Source organism: Telopea speciosissima, chromosome 4 (genome assembly GCF_018873765.1).
Source record: "Telopea speciosissima isolate NSW1024214 ecotype Mountain lineage chromosome 4, Tspe_v1, whole genome shotgun sequence".
NCBI lineage: Eukaryota > Viridiplantae > Streptophyta > Magnoliopsida > Proteales > Proteaceae > Telopea > Telopea speciosissima.
The window spans coordinates 69,495,974-69,519,699 of NC_057919.1; the positions used below are offsets into that span (position 1 = coordinate 69,495,974).

General features: G+C 38.0%; 1 protein-coding gene across 5 annotated transcripts in view; it reads left to right on the forward strand.

Annotated features, from left to right (window-relative positions):
• Nucleotides 1–396: 396 nt before the first annotated feature.
• Nucleotides 397–23,726, forward strand: part of LOC122659667 (serine/arginine-rich splicing factor SR34B-like) — a 29,837-nt gene continuing 6,507 nt past the window's right edge. For 2 of the 5 annotated variants that reach the window (XM_043854766.1, XM_043854767.1), the window contains exons 1-8: nt 403–501; nt 1,104–1,195; nt 1,908–1,973; nt 2,203–2,277; nt 2,385–2,493; nt 2,585–2,631; nt 2,728–2,785; nt 14,258–14,307. In XM_043854766.1, the coding sequence (XP_043710701.1) occupies nt 1,109–1,195; nt 1,908–1,973; nt 2,203–2,277; nt 2,385–2,493; nt 2,585–2,631; nt 2,728–2,785; nt 14,258–14,307 (492 nt within the window). In that variant the 5' untranslated portion in view covers nt 403–501; nt 1,104–1,108. Of the gene's footprint in view, nt 502–567; nt 592–1,097; nt 1,196–1,907; nt 1,974–2,202; nt 2,278–2,384; nt 2,494–2,584; nt 2,632–2,727; nt 2,786–14,257; nt 14,308–23,726 lie in introns of those variants that run through there. The other 3 variants (XR_006332526.1, XR_006332527.1, XR_006332528.1) reach the window with 3 other exon arrangements.

Here is a 23,726-nt window from a genome sequence, read left to right on the forward strand (position 1 = left end):
CCAAAATTGATAAGAAATTGACTAAAACCAGATAAAAAGGAAAAAAAAAGGTTTTTTTTTATAAGTATCTTCATTGCATACATATGAAACCAGGAAACCAAACTGATGATAACCCAATAATGACTTGATAAGAGTCTGAAAAGATAACCTGTTGAAAGAGCAAACTAAAGAGAATTGAACTTTGACTTAATGGTTTGGTTTCGATTTGACCTACTAAGAGTCTAAATTCCGATTCAACTCGACTGAACCAGACCGACGGGTTCCCCTACCGATAGGATACCCTCCCCTAGGGTATCAAAGAACCTTTTTCCAAAATAATAAAACAACCAGACGTTTTAAACTACACCTTAATCTGAACCGTCAATTATAAGATCATACCGTATCACTGGCATCTAGTTATCATCCGTCGAAAAAATAAATAAAACCCCCAAACCCTCGAATCTTCCCCCTTTTCGCGCTTGTTCTCGCTCACTTTCTCTTCTATCGTCTGTTCCTGTGGGAGTAAGTTTCGAGCTCAAGAATTCAAGAGCAGCCTTTTGCTTTTGATTCGTAGTTAATTTTAATCAGGTTCTTTCATCCGTGCAAACAAATGTATGCAGTCTATGATTTTTTTTTTGGTTACATTTTGATAAATTATTGTTAATGGGAAATGTATCGTGTTTGTCGTTTATAACATTTAGGGTTTTACGATGATTGTTTAGTTACTCTGATTTTGATTTATTCTTATCGAACAGTGGCATACTTGCTAACTGTTCATCTAAATTCGAGCCAATCTCAGTTGTTTCCTCGCGGTTCTTCTTCCTATTCTTTTCAAAATCAAATTTTATTTATTTAAATATCAGCTTGTTCATGTTTACATGTATCTCTGGTTATGTTCCGGAGCTTCATTTCGTTTTTCGGTGCTCATGATTCGTTAGGTACGAAGATAGATGTTGCTAGTTTCCTTTCTTTATTTGGGATTGAACAAGTTAGGGTTCATCTTAGGTGCATAACACTTATTTGCCTTGACTGCGATTGCGCGTGTGTGTCCAAGGGAGTGTAGAAGGGAAAAAAATTACTGATTTTTATTTTTATCTTTTCCTTTTTCTTCTAGATAATCCCAGCAATAATGAGCGGCCGTTCAAGTCGAACCCTTTACGTTGGTAATCTCCCTGGTGATATTCGTGAGCGGGAAGTGGAAGATCTGTTCTATAAGGTGACTGATATTAACCCCCCCCCCCCCACACACACACACAAAATAAAAAAAGAGAGGCAGTTATTGAATTCCTTGTTTGCTATAATACTCTGATGAGTTATTCTAGGAGTGAACCTCTGTTGCATTTTCCATACCACTCCCCCTCCCCCGCCAAAATATAATAAATAAAAAATCATGTTATTCATTCCAAGTTATATGATTCACTCTTGTTTGCAACTGGAAAAAAGGATCAAATATGTTTAAATCAGAGTTTGAATGTGTACAACTGAAATGCGAGTCATTGAAGGTGCCCACTGGCTCAGTTGGCAGAGACCAAGGCTGGTGGTAGCAAGATCCAAGGATCAAATCCCCCTTCACCCTTGGTGCATGTGCCTCCTCTGTTGGCATTATATGCTTCCATCCTTCTATGTTGTTGTACTCTATTTACTTCCTCACCTCCTTGCCTGAGTGTGGGTAACCTATGGGCTATGCTGTAAGCCTGTAAGGAAAGCAATTCCGTAAAGGGAAAAAAAAGGAATATTGACAGCCCTTGAAGAGGTGCATATTATGGGTTGGTTATAGCATGGACATGCTATTCTATAAGTAACTGTATGTTCTGTTGCTTCTTCACTGATGATGGAGTAAAGTTGACATATTGATTTGGTTGAGCTTTCTTTCTGTGCTTAAGTCGTGAATTTTTTTAATGATATATTCATTGGTTTTCACATTGCAGTATGGGCCTATTGTTGACATTGATTTGAAGATCCCACCAAGGCCTCCTGGCTATGCTTTTATTGAGGTAAACTAAGCATTCGTAGACCCACAGATAGTTTCAGGAATTTTTTTTCTTCTTTTGATAATCTTCCTTTCTGTTTAACATGTTGCTCAATGCTCATTGTGGAAAGATTTGATTTTTCTTTCTTTTCTGGCCATTCTTATGCATGAGTTTACAAACCCAGCCTCCCCCCTCCCACCCAAAAAAAAAAAAGGTTGGTCGTTTTCCTAACAACATTGTGATTTGATTACAGTTTGAAGAGGCTCGTGATGCTGACGATGCTATTCGTGGTCGGGATGGATATAACTTTGACGGACATCGTTTACGTGTTAGTAACCCTTTTCTTATGTTTGGGATCTTTCTACTCTCCATTAGTAGGCTATACTTTTGCACTACATTACCAACTGATGTTTCTGGTGTCCTACATTCTTATAGGTGGAGCTGGCACACGGTGGGCGAGGGCACTCCTCATCAATAGATCGTCGTAGTAGTTACAGTGGCGGAGGTGGCCGTGGTGGAGTCTCCAAGCACTCAGATTATCGTGGTGTGCATTGCCATCCATTCACTCTCTTACATCTTTCTCCTTACAATGATGTGTATTAATTGATTTAGACACTTTCTATTTTTCCATGCAGTGTTGGTCACTGGGTTGCCTTCTTCTGCCTCATGGCAAGATCTTAAGGTGAGGATATACCTTAATATGTGATAATTTGTTTCCAAACTCTTCATTTCTATTTGTCCTTGCATAATACTTTTCCTTTCTCCTTTCTACCACCAGGATCATATGCGCCGAGCTGGAGATGTTTGCTTCTCTCAGGTGTTCCGTGGTGGTAGTGGTAAGTTGCATTCATTTAGTGTTTAAGTAGATTTCATTTGTAAGCTCACATCATATTTTCAATGTGACTAAAAATATTTTACATATTTGTTTCTGATTTATTTGTTGTCTTAGTCTACATCTTTGTTGTCATGCTTATGCTGCGAAGTAGGTATTTTTAAACAGTTCTTACAGTACTTTGAGTTTTTAATTGATGCATTAGTTGATTTATGGTTTCAGAAGATGCCATAGTTTTTGCTGCGTTTTCTGAATGAATAGGTATTGGGACTCATAGAGTTTATTCCATTTGTGGGAACTATTGTCTTGTCTATGGTAATGTCATGATGAATGATAGAACTTTTTATGCTTTGGTCATATGCTTATGGCCATCGAGGATATTGACGAGTAGCAGCAGATCTTTATACCAATTATCAACTATTTCAGGTTAGTTACTGTGGTGCATTTTGATGGCTCTCCAAAGGGATGGGGGATGGAATGATTGTAGCAAGATTCAAATGCATATAAACTGATGTTATTTGAGTGGCCGAGGGGAAAGATGAAGATGTACCTAGTTCAATTCACATTTATGGCCTGTGCTGTCATTAGAGGGTGGGGTGGGTTGTTTATTGAGTGACCTTTTCTGCTTACCGAATCTGGTCTTGATTTAGGTTTTGATTTTATTCAATAGCTTGAGGTGGGTTCAGGTTGATTGAGTTCAAACATTGTGATATCTATTATTGGTTTTTATTATTTGTTTTCTATATTTCTATCTCTGTTCTAATTTCTTATGTTTCATATTGACTGCTCCCCATTATCTCCTGCTCTGCTTTGTGCTAAGCTGACTGTGCCTTGTACCAGTCCACGGGTTTGGATGGGATGGACCATTCAGGTCATGTCATGTTTGGGCTAGCCAAGATCCATACTGAACCTGCGGTTTTGCTTTTTTCATTTGGGACAATGTAAGATAACTCTTTATCTATTTATGATTCGACAAAACATCATATTGATTTACTAAATTAAAGTAGTAAAAAAGTTTAAGAGTTTGTTCCATATGGTATTTTCTTGCTTCGACACATTTGTTCTCTAACTCTAATATTGTGTACACTCCTTCCTATACTTTATGGCAGCCCATTCTAAATCTTCAAGTCAGCAATGTCTAGTTTGACTGGGTATGAGTTACTTTATTTTGAACAAGATAGATTGGAACGATTCAAGTGTTTTACCAGAGCAAAGGAGGCATTAGAACCACAGCAGTTAGTGTGATCAACCTTCTTGGTCAGAATAAGAAATTGTGGTGGCACCAAAAAAAATATTAAAAATTTTAGGACATAATGATTTGGCACATGGTCGTGATAAAAGCATGTGATGGGATGATGCGATCCCATGGTTTGAAAACCCTATTTGGGTTGCTTATGGGCCCACCCAAGTATTAAACAATTCAAATATGAGGTGTAATGGTGATTCTGTAAATATATGGAAGTATGAGCCTTGAATATGAAGAAAACAGAATCTGGACCTAATGGGAAATAAATTTGAAGAGGAAGGCTGTTCTGGAAATTTAAACAAATATAGGGAAAACAGAATTGATTTATGAAGCAAAGGGAAATAAATTCAAGGGAATTAAAGGCTAGAGGGGCTTAATCGTAAATAACTGGAACTATACCTTGATAGCAAATAGAAAAAGAGGATTTCTTCTTCTTCACGAGAGAGCACACCAGGCGGTAGACCAGGGCGCACTTCAAAAGGGAGATCTCGATCACCAGGGCAGCACTTGACCTGAGGGTTTCCGTGGAGGTCGATGACTTCAGCTGGTGTTATCCCCAACAGATAAGCACTCCAAACAACAGCTAGGAGATTAATATGTGATCCCTGCAACTCAGTCCTTGCGCTAAATATGAACCTGCGCTTGACTTTGATTTGGTCCTTTCAAATCCAACAAGGGTTTCAGCAAAGAAATTTCAGGTAGGGTCACCCTAGAGTGGTGAAGGGTTTCCCAAAGTTATAGAGATAGAAAGAAGGTGATGAAGGAGATCGACCTCAAATTTGATGCTGTTACCACTGCTGGAAAAAAGAATACGGTGAATAAGATTTAAGAAACTCAGGTTGAAGAGAAGCTAGGAAGGAGGAGAAAAGAATAGAGGAAGATGGAAGAACAGTCAAATACCCAACCTTGAGAGGTATCGAGCTCAAGCTTCTTTTAATATTCCATTCCAAAATCTGAGAATTGTTGGCGTACATATGTGTATATAAAGAAGCAAACAAAGAAGTCCTAATCCAATTCTTAAACTGAAATAAAAGTTGGACTCAAAACTTTGTAATCTAAACTGAAACAGAATTCAAAATTAACTCAAATCAACTTCCTACTAACTCCTATTGACAAGAAAAAATTTCAATTACCCTAATTAACCAAACGTCTAACTGCATCAACTCTCCTGGTCTTAGAGGAACTCGATTCTGTCATGTTAGGTCACGAACCAAGATGCCTTTGTAATTATCTTGACACTGGGGTGGCACATCTCGGGGAAGACAGTCAAATTGCAATTCCATGAATGGGGAGGAAAGTGGTTTATAACTGGAGGAGACTGTTGCCAACGAGGCGTGTCTTATAGTGCTTGTGGCACTGTGGTGACATCAAGTATGTACGACCTCCTTGTTTTACCTTGATGGTATTTCGTGCACCATCATAGAGAATACCAACATGTCATTGCCAAGGTCTAATAAAACCGTTACAATACACCAACGGGGTGACTAAGCAAGGCACATGGTACTGTATTACCCAAGCTATGGATGTCCTTGAGCTACTCCAATAGCTTCTTCTCGAGCTGTAGATCCTAAACCTCGCACATGAATCTTTTTGAAGAGCTGCTTCTGTGGAGGGTTGTGTTCTTGAACAAATTCAGCAAAGATATATGAATACCTTTTTGTCTGAAGAGGGGAGCTTTATCAACTAGTCTGTTTGAGAATGATGTAAGACTAGCGGAGTGAGTTTCAACTTCATCATCATCAAGACCATCATCCTCTAAGGATAAGGGTATAAATTATCCGTATCATCATCGTCATCCTTCTCTGCCAGTTGTGTCTTTGCTACATTCATGGGACAAGACTTATTGAGACATTTGTTTCCGAAGTGACCCTTCTCACCACAATTACTTCACACGGTGCTTTTCAACCAATATCTGTCTTTGATAACCTCTGGCTTCTTTTCTTCCATACTATAGAATTCAAGTTTCTTTTCTTCAATTTGTGGTGGTCTATATGCTAAAGGAGTTTTGAGCATATTCTTCAAATAATTGTACTTCTCTCCAGCTGTCTTGGCATAAGCAGCTGCCACATCAACGGACCTGAAATCATTGTGGGTCAATTCTAGTCGAATCTTGGTACTCAACCCACTGATATATCTCAAAACCCATTGTTAGTCCATCTCCTGAAATCAGCACCTCAAAGATAATTTGTGGTACTCGTGTAGGGCGGACCTCAACGCAATGGTAAGAAGCTAGTTTTAAGATATGACAAAGGACTGAGGAGGTAGAGGATCTAAAAAGGTATAAATTTGCCATAAACGAAGCTAAGATGATTGTGGGGAAAACAAGGGCGAAGAAATATGAAGATCTTTATAATAATCTTCACACAAAGAATGGGTAAAAACTGTCTATAAGATAGACAGAAAACTAGCTAAAATGAGAGAAAGGGAGAGTAGAGATTTAGATCATGTTAGATGTATTAAAGATGATGATGGTAGAAGGATGAGGACATTAAGGAGAGATGGAAAAATTATTTTTATAGCCTACTTAATGATGATTCTTTAAGTAATAGGGTCTCAAAAGGCTGCATTACTCATCTTGACACCACATGGTGTAGATATGTATGCAGAATTAAGGTTTTTGAAGTAAAAGAAGCTTTAAGAAAGATGAAAGTAGGCAAGGCCCTAGGGCCAGACGGAGTCCAATAGAAGTGTGGAGGAGCTTAGGAATCTGTGGTTTATCTTGGCCAACCAAGCTGTTTAACAAGATTATGAGCATACAGAAAATGCCAGATGAATGGATGAGAAGCATTGTGGTCCGATTTACAAAAATAAGGGTTATATTTAGAGTTGCAATAACTATAGAGGCATTAAATTAATGAGTCATATCGATGAAGTTATGGGAGAGTTTTATTGAAACCCACCTAAGAAAGGAAACTACTATTTTGGATAACCAATTTGATTTTATGCTAGAAGATCCACGATGGAAGCTATTTTCTTACTTAGGAGACTCATGGAAAGATATAGACAAGGCAAGAAGGATCTTCATATGGTATTTATTGATGTAGAAAAAACCTACAATAGGGTCCCTAGAGAGTTAATGTGGTGTATACTAGAGAAGAAAAGGTTGTCATGTAAATATGTGGACATAATTAAAGATTTGTATGGTAGTGTGGTGACTAGTGTAAGAACTATGGAGGATCAAGATAGTGAATTCCTAATTACAATGGGGTTACATCAAGGATCAACTTTAAGGCCTTATTTGATTGTGCTTATCATGAATGATTTAACCAGAGGCATACAAGATGAAGTTCCTTGGTGTATGCTTTTTGCTGATGATATTGTTTTGGTAGATGAGACAAAAGCAAGGATCCGGTATGGAGATCAACCTGGGAATCAAAAGGTCTTAAAATAAGTAGAACAAAGACGGAATATATGGTGTGTAGCTTTGCCCACACTAGGACGGTTAATGAGGTGTTGAATATTGATGAGAGAGAGATTCCACAAAGTTATTATTTTAGATATCTGGGTTTAATGGTAAATAAAAAAAATGCAATATAGAAGATGATATTGCCTAGAGGATTAGAATAGGGTGGATGAAGCGGAGAGGTGCGCCCAAAGTGCTGTGTGATTGGCGTATCCTTTTAAAACTTAAAGGAAAATTTATCAGACTGTCATACAACCGCCTAAAAGAGCGAGGGGCAGATCTAAAATGACCATAGGAGAAGTTGTGAGGAAGGACATGCATAGTCTAGGTCTTGTACCAAGTATGACTTCGGATAGAGCCTATTGGAGGGCTAGGATCCATGTAGCAGACCTCATTTAGAGAGATTCTTGACTTGTGGGGCTGTGTCTCTTTCCACTTACTTTCACCTTTCATCTTTCTTTTTTCTTTTTAGTTTCAATCTTTCATTTGTTCATTTATTTGTTATCATTTCCCATCCCTCTTTTCCCCATCTCTTCTTTACCCTTTTGTTTAGACCTCAGTTTCTCGTACTTTGTTTTGTTTGGATCCATGTAGCGGACCCCATTAAGTTGGGATAAGGCTGAGTTTTTTGTTGTTCTTGTTATACGCATAGTTGTCAAGGCGTTGAAGGCGCCTTGGCCACCTTGTTCGCCTAGTTGGTGTCGCCTTGAATTTTGCCCCTCCCCACCGCCTTGGGTCGCCTAATTGTCGTGACAACTATGGTTATACGACCAACTATGATGTATGGTGCAGAATGTTGGGCAGCTAAGAAATGTCATATAGATAAATTAAGTGTAGCGGAGATGACAATGTTGAGATGGATGTGTGGTAGGACTAGGAAAGATAAAGTAAGGAATGATCATATTAGAGCTGAGTTGAGAGTTGCCTTGATTCATGATAAGCTATGTGAGTCATTTGAGGTGGTACGATTATGTTCAACGAAGGCCTTGGGATGCTCCTGTACAGAGGAGTGACTTGATTTAGATTGACGGTTCTAAAAGAGTAAGGGGCAGGCCTAAATTAACGATAGAAGTGGTGAGGAAAGACATGTATAGCTTAAGTCTCGTATCATGTATGACTTTAAATAGAACTGATTGGAGAGCAAGGATCTATGTGGTCAACCCCATTCAGTTGTGTAAGGTTGTGTTGTTGTACCTTCTCATAATTAGGTGGAATGAACTTCTTGTTCAAAATTTGCTTCATGACCTCCCAATTAGTAACGAGTCAAAGTTGTCTGACAAGCCTCGAATGTATTACGTCATCCCACCATGAACATGCATAAGCAGTAAATTTAGTGAGGATGAGCTCACATTTCTTTTCATCTTGGAAGGACTTGTAAGTGGAAATCCTCTTGACTTCAGTAAGCCAGTCAAGAAAAATCTTCGAGTCCCATCTTGCCGTTGAACTCTGGAATCTCAACATTGATGCCATGCTCCTTGTCTGAAAATTGTCGTGTGACATCCTGGGGTATAGCCGGATGAGGTTGCTGTCTCTGAGGTGTATTTTCGATCTGTAAGGTACCAAACTGAATTTCTGTAGACAGTCCAACTTCTTGTTTATTATTTTCTTGACAGCACGAAACTTCATAAGGAGGCTGTGCGTTTCTTCAATTAATTTATCAAGCTTGTTGTCAGTCTTTTGTTGCTTCTCATCCCGTTCTTGGTATAACTTGTGCAACCCGGATTGGTGATGTGAGATTGACCTGTCATGGTTAGTCACTGCCAGAAAATTTGGTTATGATTCCAGTTGATGCGATCCTGGGGGTTGAAAACCCTATTTGGGTCACTTATGGGCCCACCTAAATATTAAACAATTCAAATATAAGGTGTAATGACAATTTTGTAAATATATGGAAGTATGGGCTTTGAATATGAAGAAAACAGAATCTGGACCTAATGGGAAATAAATTTTTGAAAAGGAGGGCTGTTCTGGAAATTTAAACAAAAATAGGGAAAACTGAATTGACTTATGAAGCAATAGGAAATAAATAAGAGGGATTAAGGGCTAGAGGGGCTTAAGCATAAATAACTGGAACTATACCTTGATAGCAAATAGAAGAAGATAATTTCTTCTTCTTCTTGATATAGCACCAGGCGGTAGACCAGGGAGCACTTTGAAAGTGAGATCTTAACCACCAGGGCAGCACTCGACCTGAGGGTTTCCGTGGAGGTCAATGACTTCCGGTGGCGCTATCCCCAACAGATAAGCACTCCAAACAACAGCTAGGAGATCAAAATGTGATCCCTCAACTCAGTCCATGTGGTAAACAAGATCCAGTTCTGGACTTTGATTTGGTTCTTTTGATTCCAGCAAGGGTTTCAGCAAAGAAATTGCAGGTAGGGTTGGTTTCCTAAAGTTATAGAGAGAGTGAGGCTGTCACTACCAATGGGATACAGAGTATGTTAATGAAGATTTAAGAAACTCAGGTAGAAGAGAAGATAGGAAGAAGAAGGAGAAGAAAAGGAATAGAGGAAGATAGAATAACAGTGATGCAGATAAGGCACCTAAAGAGCTTATTTTATAAGAAATGAGCTTTGGGTTAGGTTACGTATGTGTTGGGCCTTTGATCCTATGAGTTTTTTTTTGTAATGAACCAATTTTGTGAGCCTTAAATATGGGTAAAAAGTAGGAAAACGGGATCTACTTGATTAGTCTAGTTGGAGTCCTGTTTTTAGTCGGTTCTTTTCATTATTTTAGTTTCCTAGTCAGTTTATGTTATCTTATTAGTTAAGGATGTTAAGCCTTTCTTTTTTCAGTTTTTGATCCTGTTTTTGAGTCTTCTACTACAAGTTTGTAAGGGGCTACAGCCATGTACGTGAATTTGATTAATTGAGGGAAAAAAAGCATAGTTTTGTGCTTTGCTGTGTGAGAGAGTATGGTGAGATGCCATTGGTGAGAGAACAATTTACGGTTTGAGGCTGTGCGTGAGAGACCCAAGTCTCAGAGAGACTACCCTATATTCTTCCTTTCTTCGATTTCTGATTTTTTTATTTTATTATTTTGAAGTTTCCTGCAAATCTGGGAACCGATCAAAGTATTTACTGTTGTTGGACCTGAAGTTTGCGATCCTCTTGTGGACTGGGTATCCCTTGCAACTGGTCTACATTATTTGGTATTAGAGCAATGGAGGGACGACAGATGGAGTCAAAGGTTGCTGAATTCTACTTCTCATTGAATGATGATCTTGCAAGTCTGATTCGACATCTCTACTAAACTTGTGGACAAGTATTTTTTTTTTCAAGCAGGGGAGAATCAATGCAAATAAGTCACCGGAAGAGCTTATTTTATTAGAAACAAGCTTTGGATTGGGTTATGTATGTGTTGGGCCTTTGATCCCATGAGTTTTCTTTGTAATGGACCAATTTAATAGCCTAAAATATGTGTAGAAAGTAGTAGGATAACGGGATCTACTTAATTAGTTTAGTTGGAGTACTGTTTTGAGTCAGTTTTTTCATTATTTTAGTTTCCTAGTCAGTTTATGTTACCTTATTAGTTAAGAATTTGATTAATGAGATTGAGGGGAAAAAAACACATAGCTTTGTGCTTTGCTCTGTGAGAGAGTATGGTGAGAGACCCGAGTCAGAGAGAGACTACCCAATTTCTTCCTTTCGTCCTTTCTTGTTCTGAAATTTCCTGCAAATCTGAGAACCGATCGAAATATTCGCTGTTGTTGGACCTTAAGTTTGTTATCCTCTTGTCGACTGGGTATTACTTGCGACTCGTCTACATTAAACAGTCACATACCCAACTGTGAGAGGTAAAACCCAACTGAAGCTTCTTTCAATATTCCATTCCAAAATCTGAGAATTGTTGGCTTACACATGTGTATGTAAAGAAGCAAACTAAGAAGTCCTGATCCAATGCTAAAACTGAAACAAAATTTGACACTAACTTGGACTCAAAACTGAAATAAAATTTGGACTCAAAATTCCATCATAATCTAAACTAAAACAGGATTCAAAATTAACTCAAACTCAACTTCTGACTAATTCCTTTGGCAAGAATAATGATAATACCCTAATTAACCGAGCGTCTAACTGCATCATGGGGTGTGCGGGGAGCACCCGAGGAGTATTGGAAATGGAAGGTCTAGCCTTCTTTATTTATGAGATTGTGGCCTTCTGGTTTTCTTTTCACTGGTCGTGGATCTCTTTAGGGTGCTTCTAGTCATTCCTAGCTTACTGTTGCTGTTGTGCGATTCATAGTTTTCGTTGTTGCTGAATTTGTTATGTACAAAAGAATAGTTTACATGGTTATGGTTTCTTGAAGAAATAATTATAGCTGGTCAAGTTTCCAACCAAAATTAGTTTAAACAATTACTCACCTCTGCATAGGTTATGAATGAGTTGACTAGGTGTATATAAGAGGAGCTCCCATCATATAAGTTAGCCTATGATGCAAGTTTGTTAGATAATAGGGGGGGGGGGTTGGTTGTGGGGTGTGGATCTATCTGGAGTGCAGTTTGAATTAAGATAGATATGCACGAATATTTATGGTGGGTCACAAAGAATTATCCTGGAAGACAAAGGTCCATTATCTGATGTAACTTCTTACACTTGAGTGTAGTTGGGCTTGGGCTTGGGTTTAAGAGAAAAAAAATTATGTTTGAATGGTACGGGGTATATTGCAATATCAAATGTGGACCCAAGAGTCGACCATCTGGTCGTTTGCTTTTTGATGAGATTCTTGAATATATTATCTGAAGATCAACCTAAATAGCACTCCTCCATGAAACCAAGCAGAAAGGTCAAGAATCTTTAGGCCATCTAGCTGTCCAATTTTGTTGATACAAAGCAGGTTTAGGAAATCATACCTTCTTTTTATCTTCCAAAAATTAAACAACTTGAAATTTTTGTTGAACAATAGGGATGTAACTAACATTCCATACCAAAGAACAATCATGGAATTGTATCCAGCATACAAGTCTTAAGCAGTATCTATTACAGAAGGCCCCAGTAATTCTTTTATAGTCTACGGCACTGGGGATATTGCAGAAGGAAAGTGATTGAAGTCTTAATTCCAGAGTTGTGACTTTGCAGCTCACCGGATTTAGACCCAAAATATTTATTTATCAATTTAAGACAAAATAAGAAGAAAAAAGATATATTTTTTTATGATTTGTAGTTCACGGTATTATTTGGCATGCTGAGTAAGTAGTTATGCATTTCAAAAAATTACTGAGAATAGGTGATGGAGGAGCAATGCGGGGCCTGATTTTAATAAGTTGATTTTTGAGTGAAATATACAGCAAATTTATCATTTATATTAAGTTTAATATACTTGTTATAAATTGTAGGCCTTTGGCTACAATGAGCATGTATTGGTTTTCTTGGTAGTTATTTTGTTTGGTTGAATGGGGAATTCATTTGTAATTAAGTTTATTTTTTGGGTTTTAGTTGATTATTACAGTCTAGAATGAGTTTCTCATGAGTCCTTAATTGTTTTAATATTAAATCCTTAGAATTAGGATTTATGAGCCCAAAAAGTTCTATTAGGATTAAGAACAATTTAAGAGGGAAAACTACTGTTTTTGTCTGTTCTATATATTCTTCCTTGAAGGTGATGTATTTATGTTCCCATGAGAATGGTTTCAAGATGTAGCATTCTTGATTTTCTCCATCCTCTATTTAAATTTCCTTTTTTCCTCGACTTCTCATTCAAAATCTTTGCATGATAGCCGTACATATTCTTAGTGTTTTTTTCGGGGTGTGCCTGATAACCTGTAGGATTCAAAGGCTGTCAAAACCTTCCTGCGTCATGTGCGTATCATGAATCATAATTATGGAGTTTGATCTCTTCAGAATACTTTGATTCCAAATTTAGTTGCTAAAGCGCAACTCTAGATACTGATTGTTTGCTTATCATCTCACTTGTGCCTATAAGTAATATATTTTGGCGTTTTTCCATTGTTTGGTCTGGTCATCCATTTGGAGGAGAGATTGAAGATACTATTTAGGTGTTCTCGGGTCCTGCTACGAAGGGGCTCCCATTATTGCTATTATCATGGCTTTTATTGGCCCCTTCATGTTTGTTTCAAAGGTTTTATCTTTATGTCACGGGCCTCTTTGGTAGTTCCAGTTATCAGGTTGTGCTATTTGACTTAACATCAGTTTTGGATGCATTACAGTTTATGTTGAGATTCGCAAATGCTTTTGGTTAATGACTAGCCAATCTGGGAGTTTACAAGTATCCTATATATGTGGGATCTCATTCGTTTGATGTAGTTCATTCTTGTAGTATGGGAGAATTTTTTTGCATTTTGGGATCTCATCATTTTACCCCCTATTCTGATATCTTGACAACTGCCTCTGTTCATTGCCCCCAAGGGGGGGAGGGAGAAACCATTGAATTTAGAAATGAGTGTAGTCATGTGGTTCATCTTAAGGCCCAGAGTGGAATGCCTAGGGCTTTGGTTGACTTCTTTTGGAAGCTGTGTTTATCTGTCAGCTTGTTGGTGGACCTAAATGGTGGAACAGAATTTATATGGTCAATCTCTGGATTAGTAAGACAAGGTTGGGTTAAACAATCTTATGGATGTTGATACCACTTCTGCAAATTCCCCTCCTTGAGCATCGTTTTTGAGTCTGTAGTCCATGCTAGTAATGGGCTTCTGATTAGTCTGCTTAAATGCTGATATGTGTATTCGAGGACTGTTTATATGTTCTTCGCCTCTTATCTCTTCAGCTTGTCTTTGTGGTTTTTTTTTTCTTTCTGAAATAATGGGGATTTGCCTTATTTTGGAGAATTCATTGGATGATTTCTGAATCTTTTTGGTGATAATTTTTTAGGTACCACTGGAGTTGTGGATTATACCAACTACGATGACATGAAATATGCTGTAAGTTAATTGTCTTTTTAATGTTTTCTTATCATTGGAATGGATGATCTCTGGGATTTCTCATGTATAATACTTGGCAAGTTGGAATTTGTTGCTGTTTCTGTTGATCTTTTCTTTTGTCAATTTTTGTTTCTGCTTGACATTGTCTTGGTCTTATTGGAAAAGTGACCTTCAATTTTTGTTTCTCACTCTGTTATTCACAATTATAAAAGTTGATAAGTAGTTATTTTAATTGCTTTGGATTGTGTACGTTCATGTAATGATCTTGTGCATCCAGCCAACGAACAAAATCCATTCTTATTTTGGAAAAAATCATCCTTGCTTGTTTCGTTTGATAAACATCGACTAGAAATTATATGATCTCCATCATGATATTCTTTTCTCTTCCTCTCTTTCCTTCATGAGTGTATTAGCGGGTCTCCTCATGTTGCCAAATCTGACAGTGGTTCCATTGTTTTTGACTGTCTTTTTTTTTCTTCTTCCCAGCTTAAAAAAATAGATCATGATGCATACTTCCTCATCCATAAATTTCTTTATCGTGGACAATAAATGTAGGGATTTTCTTGTTAACACCTCTTAAGGTGTAAAATAATTTGTAGCCATACTTTTTTGCCCTTCTAGTGTAACACATTTTTTTTTTCAATGTGGTTAAATCCTGTCATTTAACATTTATACTCGAAAAATGTGCAAAGATAATGACATCTTTTATAATGAACTGATAAGTCATTTTCAAATTATATTGAAAACACTTTTTACCCCTGATTTAAGAAACTTTTGGGAATAAGACAAGGGTCAATCAAAATAAGGTTGGAAATTCTAAGTATACCTATTGAGGTGTCATTTAAGCAGTCTCGTAAATGTAAATCATTTAAATAGTTGCATAAATGTAACTTCAAGACATTAGGTAAGTACGGATGACACCTAGGCTAGATGTCAGTCAAGGTTCGAAGTTTTTCGGTTTCGGCGAGGCCTGAAACCGAAATTGCGGCCAAAACTTGGTATGTTTTTTGTCAATTTCGATGGGTTTCGGGTGGTCATGGAACTTGAAGGACAGCCTATTTTAGGCACTCTAAACATAGTAGAATCCTTGGATTTTTAAAAATCACTCCCAAAATGGTAGCTTGACTTTGGACTCTAGGTTGGTAGTCTACGCTGTATATATACACTGATATGGCCTATTCCATACTGATCGTCTCTAATACCAAATATTATGCTAGTTATAACAAGACAAACTAGCCTATGGGTTTTGAAATATTGTTGTTCTCTTCTATTCCTTATAGGGTTCCTCAGTTAGGGCAGGAACCATGGAAGAATATTACCCTTAACAAACATCCTTGAGATAGTATAACTCAGATAAATACACACACTAGTCTATGGGAGTATAACTTGGGTATGATATAAACACACCAAAATGAGTGAATTAGCTGGCATAGGAGACGATACAAATTACTAGCAATATAAATCACATGAAAGTCACAACCGGACTACATCTTTACCCTTTGGGGCATAAGATGCACTGATCCTTTCATCAAACAACATTTATCATGAAAGAAATGATAATTTAGGAATCCCATCACCTTTGGGCATATAAAACCCCTAGACTATCATTCCTTCCAATACTTGTATGTGCATCTTCATTTTCTTTAAACTTGGGTAGCATCACCTTTGGGCATATACTACTAACTTTGTTGCCATGGCAGAACTGCAGCGAAACTTGACGTGCCACTTTGGTGGTCAACATCTTATTCCCCCACAGTTCCCATAAAAAGAAAAATTTACAGCCAAACAATAACTTTGCTACCATGGTAGAAGGATCATGATTGTGTAAAGCCTGTTGCCCGTAACGGCCATAGTAGCACACAAATGAGGCGAGGCGTATTGATCGCCTTACCCTTGCTCGGGCAAGGCTCTTGAGCAGGGGTAAGGCGGTCATTACACCTCGCCTCATTAGTGCGCTGCTATGGCCGCTACGGCCAGTCAGACCGTAGACGATCTGGATACATGGTAGAACTACAGAGAAACTCGACGTGTCACTTTGGTGGTCAACATCTCATTCCCTTACAGTTCCCATAAAGTAACAATTTGCAGCAAAAAAACTAGAAGAATATACATTACACATTTCTAACAACTTAACTAGTGTTAATGTGTAATGTTGTCATGCACAGTAATAGTTTTGGCAAGTTTAAGTCCCCATAAACAACCAGACTAATGTCTAAATAAAAAATTTAAATTCAAACAGTCCCCACAAAGGGAGGCATAAAACCTCAAAAAATGTGCCCCTAGAATTACTGTTTTGACCAACAAAGGGTACCGCGACGTAGGCCTACAAAAAACCGAAGCCTCAGAGCCCGAGAACAGCTAAAATGGACCTGGCACGCGCTCCCATGCGTTGGTCAAAGTTGGAGAGTGATATCACTCTTCCTGGTCAAGCTCGGCTAAAATTCGTTTCGAACCGGCTAAATTGGGCCAGCTAATTGGTTAAAAAATCGGGTCGCTTTTCGGGTTTTGTGTCGGGTCATGTTGGTTGGGTTAGGGAATCTTTGACCGGGTTGGTTGGCTGGGTCTGGGCATCTGGGACTTGGTCATGGTATTTTTGACTGGGTTTGGATGATTTGGTCGGGTCAAATTGACTGGGTCAAACTTGACCCACAAGCCAAGAATATTCTTTGGAATATTTCGTTACTTGGGAAGCAAGAAACGAATTCCGTTTTATACATTTTTTTTTATAAAAAAAAGTAGCAAGGATAAAGAATCCTTCTCCAATCTTATAAAAACACTTTAACACGATTCTGGTGGTTTTTAAAAACTCCATTACTTGTAACAATGAATTTTGAAGTTTGCAAGTCACTGTCGGCAGAGCAACTATCCAGTACTCTCCCTGATTTCGGCGACCACAAAGCCAATTAATGGCTGAAAAATTCCTCATCTACTGGCCAAAAACCCGAAATATATATGGAGATTGCAGATTTATCCTGTTCTCATCTAATCCATTTTCTTTAATATAATCTGTTCTACTACAGGGGAACAATTACAGGGGAAGCAATAAATGAATCTTAACAATCTTCTATGTACTTGAAACGAGATAATGCAAACATTGCTGGGTTTCGGAAAATCTTCGGCGACGGGGGAAGCCTGTGAAAAAAAATTTTCTTTTTGAAAAATTTTTGATCTCCTTGAAGAAGATCTAAACAAATTTCTTTGTTGATTCTAAATTTTATGGGAAGGCTCTGATGCCACTTGTAAGACTAAATAAATCATTCCCTTGGGATTTTACATTGAAAAACCCTAAATCGTATCGCCCATATGAATCCTAGAATACAAACATTAAATAAAATAGAAAGGGAGAGATTAGAGTACCTTGCACCTTGGTATGCTGATGAAGAATAATTAATAATAATAAAAAACTCCTCCTTGCTCTGCCCTTGACGGAGAACACCTTGAAGGGATCTTTTGCAGTCTCTTGTTCTTCACAGTGAGTACCCTTTTCTTGTTAGAGAAATAGGGAAGTGAAAAAAAATGTAACTATAGTGATCCTTCTAATTAGTGCTTATAGTACGTTCCAAACCCTAACCCACTTCCACAATGGGTGTAGGCTGGCCCATCTCAATTAAAACTGAGTGACACACTTGAACCAACTCCAATATTAGGATCCCCACCAATTGAACTGGGCCAAGTAATTAATTAAGCCCATTAATTTAACTTTGGAAATTTCATAGCTTTGGAAATTCCATGACCACATCAATTGATATGAACCCAGTGATTAATCTTAGCCTAAGTGGGAGATTGTAAGAAATTTACAAAGTTAATTTAATGGGTTTAATTAATTACTTGGCCCGGCTCAATTAGTTGGGATCCTAATACTGGAGCTGGTTCAAGCGTGTCACTCGGTTCTAATTGAGATGGGCCAGCCCAAACCGATTGTAGAAGTAGGTTAGGGTTTGGGACGTACTATAAGTACTAATTAGAAGGGTGGTCCCTGCAGCTATGTTGTTTTTTTCACTTCTCTATTTCTCCTACAAGAAAAGGGTGCTCACTGTGAAGAACGGGAGATTGCAAAAGATCCCTTCAAGGTGTTCTTTGCCAATGGTAGAGCAAAGAGGAGATCTTGATTATTATCTATTGTTTTTCTTCAGCATACCAAGGAGCACGGTACTCTAATCTCTCCCTTTCTATTTTATTTAATGTTTGTATTCTAGGGTTCATATGGGCGATATGATTTAGGGTCTTTCAATGTGAAATCCCAAGGGAATGATTTATTTAATCTAACAAGTGGCATCAGAGCCTTCCCATATGATGTAGGATCAACAAAGAAATTTGTTTAGATCTTCTTCAAGGAGATCAAAGATTTAAAAAAAAAATAGTTTTTTTTCACACGCTTCTGCCGTTGCTTACAATTTTTCAAAACCCAACAATGTTTGCATTATCTCGTTTCAAGTACATAGAAGATTGTTGGGATTTATTTATTGCTTCCCCTGTAATTGTTCCCCTATAGTGGAATAGATTATATTGAAGAAATGGAATAGATGAGAAAAGGATAAATCTACAATCTCCATGTATATTTCGGGTTTTTGGCCAGTAGATGAGGAATTTTCCGGCCATTAATTGGCTATGTGGTCGCCGGAATCCAGGAGAGTGCTGGGCGGTTGCTCTGCCTGCAGTGATTTGGCGTACTTCCAAAGTCATTGCCGTAGGTAGCGGATTTTTTTAAAAACCATCAGAATCGTGTGTTAAAGGGTTTTTTGAAGATTGGAGAAGAAGGAATATTCCTTATTCTTGTTACTTGTTTTTTTTTAAAAGGTATAGAGCGGAATTCGTTTCTTACTTCCCAAGTAACGTAATACTTCAAATAATATTCTTAGCTTGTGGGTTAAGTTTGACATACTCAATTTGACCCGATCCGGTCATCTAGACCCAGTCAAAGATACCATGACCTGGTCAAAGATTCCCTAACCCGGGCAACATGACCCACTTGGTTAGTTGACCCGACCCGAGACCCGGGAAACGACACAAGGTTTCGATCTCGTTAGTCGGTCTAGATCGGTTAATTGTCTAGTTTGGTTAACCCCGTTTGGCCGGTTCGAACCGGATTTGAACTGGGTTTGACTAGGGAGAGTGATATACTTTGATCGATGTGCGGGAGCGCGTGCTAGGTCCGTTTTAGTTGTTCTCGGGCATTGTGGCTTCGGTTTTTTGGAGGCTTACATCGCGGTTCCCTCTGTTGGTCAAAACAATAACTCTAGGGGCACGTTTTTTGAGGTTTTGTATATCTCTTTGTGGGGACTGTTTGAATTTAAAATTTAAAATTTGGCATTTATTCTGGTTGTTTATGGGGACTTAAACTTGTCAAAACTATTATTGTACATGACAACATTACACATTAACACTGGTTAAGTTGTTAGAAATGTGTAATGTATATTCTTCCATTTTTTTTGCTGCAAATTGTTACTTTATGGGAACTGTAGGGGAATGAGATGCTGACCACCAAAGTGGCACGTCGAGTTTCTTTGTAGTTTTACCATGATAGCAAAGTTATTGTTTGGCTGTAAATTTTTCTTTTAATGGGAACTATGGGAGAATAAGATGTTGACCACCAATATGGCACGTCAAGTTTCGCTGCAGTTTTGCCATGACAAGTTAGTAGTATATGCCCAAAGGTGATGCTACCCAAGTTTAAAGAAAATGAAGATGCACATACAAGTATTGGAAGAAATGGTGGTAGTCTAGGGGTTCTATATGCCCAAAGGTGATAGGATTCTTAAATTATCATTTCTTTCATGGTAAATGCTATTTTATGAGAGGATCAGTGCATTTTATGCCCTAAAGGTTTAAGATGTAGTCCGGTTGTGACTTTCATGTGATTTATATTACTAGTAATTTGTATCATCTCCTATGTTAGCTAATTTACTCATTTTGGTGTGTTTATATCATACTCAAGTTATGCTCCCATAGACTAGTGTGTGCATTTATCTGGGTTATATTATCTCAAGGATGTTTGTTAAGGGTAATATTCTTCCATGCTTTCTGCCCTAATTGGGGAAACCTATAAGGAATGGAAGAGGATAACAACATTTCAAAACCCATAGGCTAGTTTGTCTTGTTATAACTAGCATAATATTTGGTATTAGTTTAATGTCTAAGTTATTATTATTATTATTTGGTTTGATAAATACTAGTAATTAATTAAATATGTTATCAAACAGGATGTCATCTAAGAAGGGAAATTTAGGAAAATCTTTAATGGGTGATAATTTCAAAATTGAAACCTGTAATACCCGTGCCTTAGACATTCCCCTGCTTACTAGAGATGATCTCAAAATGGGTCAGAAGAAGATGCACATGAATGCACATGCCTATAATTCTATCCTGACAACTTGAATAACGGCATTCAAAAGATCCAAAATGCCAAGACCATCAGCAATAAGGGATTGGCCACCTGAGTGCGCTTGAATTGTGAAAACTTTTTCTGAAGAGGTGGATAAGCCGGAGTCTCCTTACTATATTCCAAGGTCTTTGCCAAGTAAAGATACTGTATTTGAGGAGGTAGACAAACCGGACTCACCGTTCTACACTCCCAGATCACCAGATTATTCGCCATCAAACTTGGAAAAAGAGCACTAGGGTTTCTAATTAGGAGGGTGATCGTGAAGTGAACGTGTTCGTGTGAAATGGGGAAAAGTGGATGTAGAAGCCATAAGAACCATTAGATTGTTTTGAATTCAGATTTCTTTTTCCCTGAAGAAGGAAAATTTTATTTCCTACCCAGAAGGATCTTGTTTTAAGTTTTCAGATTTACTTTGGACAGATATTTAGGTTGTTTTAATAAAATGGCTTCATTTATGAAATGGTTCTATTGTTTTGGTTTTGGTTGTATGTTTGATAGTTTTATAGATATTATTTATCCTCTTCTATGATTATAATTGTTGGGGTGTAATTCCCATAGTTTAATGAGTAGTAGTGTGTACTTTGGCATAAGCGGTTGGATCACATAGCTAGACTGAGAATAGGATAGGCTAATGGAGGAAGGAATTCAGGATTACCTAAACCTTACGGAATTGGGAAATCGTGTTGACTGCATCAAGGGGAAGAAGATCACTTCCAGAAAGAACGATTCTTCACGTGGTATTGAAGTTTGAAGACCTTGTTCACATAGACCACTCTAGCACTCGGGAATCACTTCGTGACAAGTCTAATGCTCCAAAAGATTGTGTAGTCTGTCATATTTTATAAGGGAGGATAGCATAGTTGTCATGGCGTCGCCATGGAGTCATACCGATGGAAAAGTGAACATATCGTTGGTCGATTTGGTATATGTAAGAATACCGACCGATATGGCCTCCATGGCATTGCCATGGCGCCGACATGGATGCCATACCACGATATATGGCCATGTCGGCAGATATTCTTGTTCCAGTAGGAAAAATTAGTTTTTAATAAATTTTTTTTTTTTTTTTAACCTTCTAAAAGATAATGCTTTTATCTTAATGTGTATTGGAGGAGTAACTTTTCAAGTTACACCTGCAATACACATTAAAAAAAAACAAAAAAAAAAAAACGATTGACTAATGCATTGCCTACACCCTTAATCTCTAATAGAAATCGAAAAATCAAAAAGACTCTCACTCAACAAAGGAGAGAGTCGTTAGAAGAAAAAACAGGCGAGAGTGCGAGACTTCGAACCCCTTCACGCTCTGGCGGTCCAGCAACTCAAGTGTCTCTCCTTCGTCGGCTCCGGCAAGTTCTCCTTAGCTCTGACGAGTTCTCCCAGCAGGTTAGTAATTGTTTTTTTTATTTGGTAGTTCTTATTCTTCTTCTCCCAGTCCTCCAGCGGGAGACATAGAGAGAGAGTCGTTTTCTTCACTTCCGGCGACTCTTCTCTTTTTTTTTTTTTTTTTGTTAAATACGTAATACAGGTCTCTGCTCTGACACTCGACACACACGCAGAGAGAGAGAGGGAGAGAGTCGACACTCGACAAAGAGGGTTTTTTCCCCTTCTTCGTCTTGCCTTGTAGAGTTGGAGGCTTCACTTCAATCCCCTCGCTTTCATTCTTCTTCTTCTTTTTTGGTTTCTCTTATCCATCCCCTGTTCTTCTTCAAATTGCCATTGTTTTCCTCCTCTTGTAGGCTGTTGCATCTTGAGCCATTTAAGATTTTATTTGATTACAGCAATGCCACTCTGTTTTCTTTCTTCTTCCCTTGCACACAGCCTCACACACACAGAGACAGAGGGAGAGAATTGAGAGACACAGATGAGGGAGGGATTTTTTAAAGTCAGTAGTCAGTACTCGGTTGTTCACACTCACACACACAGAGAGAGACAGAGAGGGAGAGTGCAATTTTGTTTGTTTGGTAAAGCAACACCAACAGCAGCAAGCACATATTCACATCAACAAATTTTTCATAATTCATATACAATAATAAATGTTACACTTTCATGAATTAAACCATAGTAGATTAGTAGTACACTTTCCTATTGATTTTTGATGTTATAGGGTATATGTTATAGCATACTAAACGACAATAAAAATAGAGAAAATAAAAAATAAAACATGGTCGACATGATTGCCATGGCGGGCGACATGTCGATATATCGATTAAACACCCCTCCACTGACTTGGATCGCCGTGACGACGTGACAACTATGGAGGATAGTGTTTCGGAAGTAGTGGTGATGCTGGTCAACACTTAGGCTTGTTGCCATGTTCTTACAAGAACATGAAATAACATCTCATGGGATTACTGAAAGAAGAAATAGAACCCTGAACGTTTTGGTTGGGTCAATGATAAGTATCTCCTGTTTGGCTGAGTTTCTGGGGTGTGGTATTTAAAACTGCCATTCACATTCTCAAAAGACTCCATTTGAGCTCTGGACTGCCAGAAAACCTAGCCTCAGAAGGTTTTGACCCCAAAATGGTGAGTTGTTTTCTGTGGAGTATCCGGAGAGATCGAAGGGTTATAGATTCTATAATCCAGGCTCAGGGAATAGAATTGTTGAGACTACTCATGCAAAGTTTCTTGAGTGTGAGGGTGAGATTTTGATTGTGTACTTTCATGTAATGATCCTTGCTTGTTCCGTTTGATAAACATCGACTTTAACATATATGATCTCCATCATGATATTCTTTTCTCTTCCTCTCTTTCCTTCATGAGTGTATCAGCGGGTCTCCCCAGGTTGCCAAATCTGACAGTGGTTCCATTGTTTTTTACTGTCATTTTTTTTCTGCTTCCTTTTCCTGTACAAGCTTAAAAAAATAGATCATGATGCATACTTCCTCATCCATAAATTTCTTTATCATGGACAATAAATGTAGGGATTTTCTTGTTAACACCTCTTAAGGTGTAAAATAATTTGTAGCCATACTTTTTTGCCCTTCTGGTATAACACATTTTTTTTTCTTTCAATGAGGTTAAATCCTGTCATT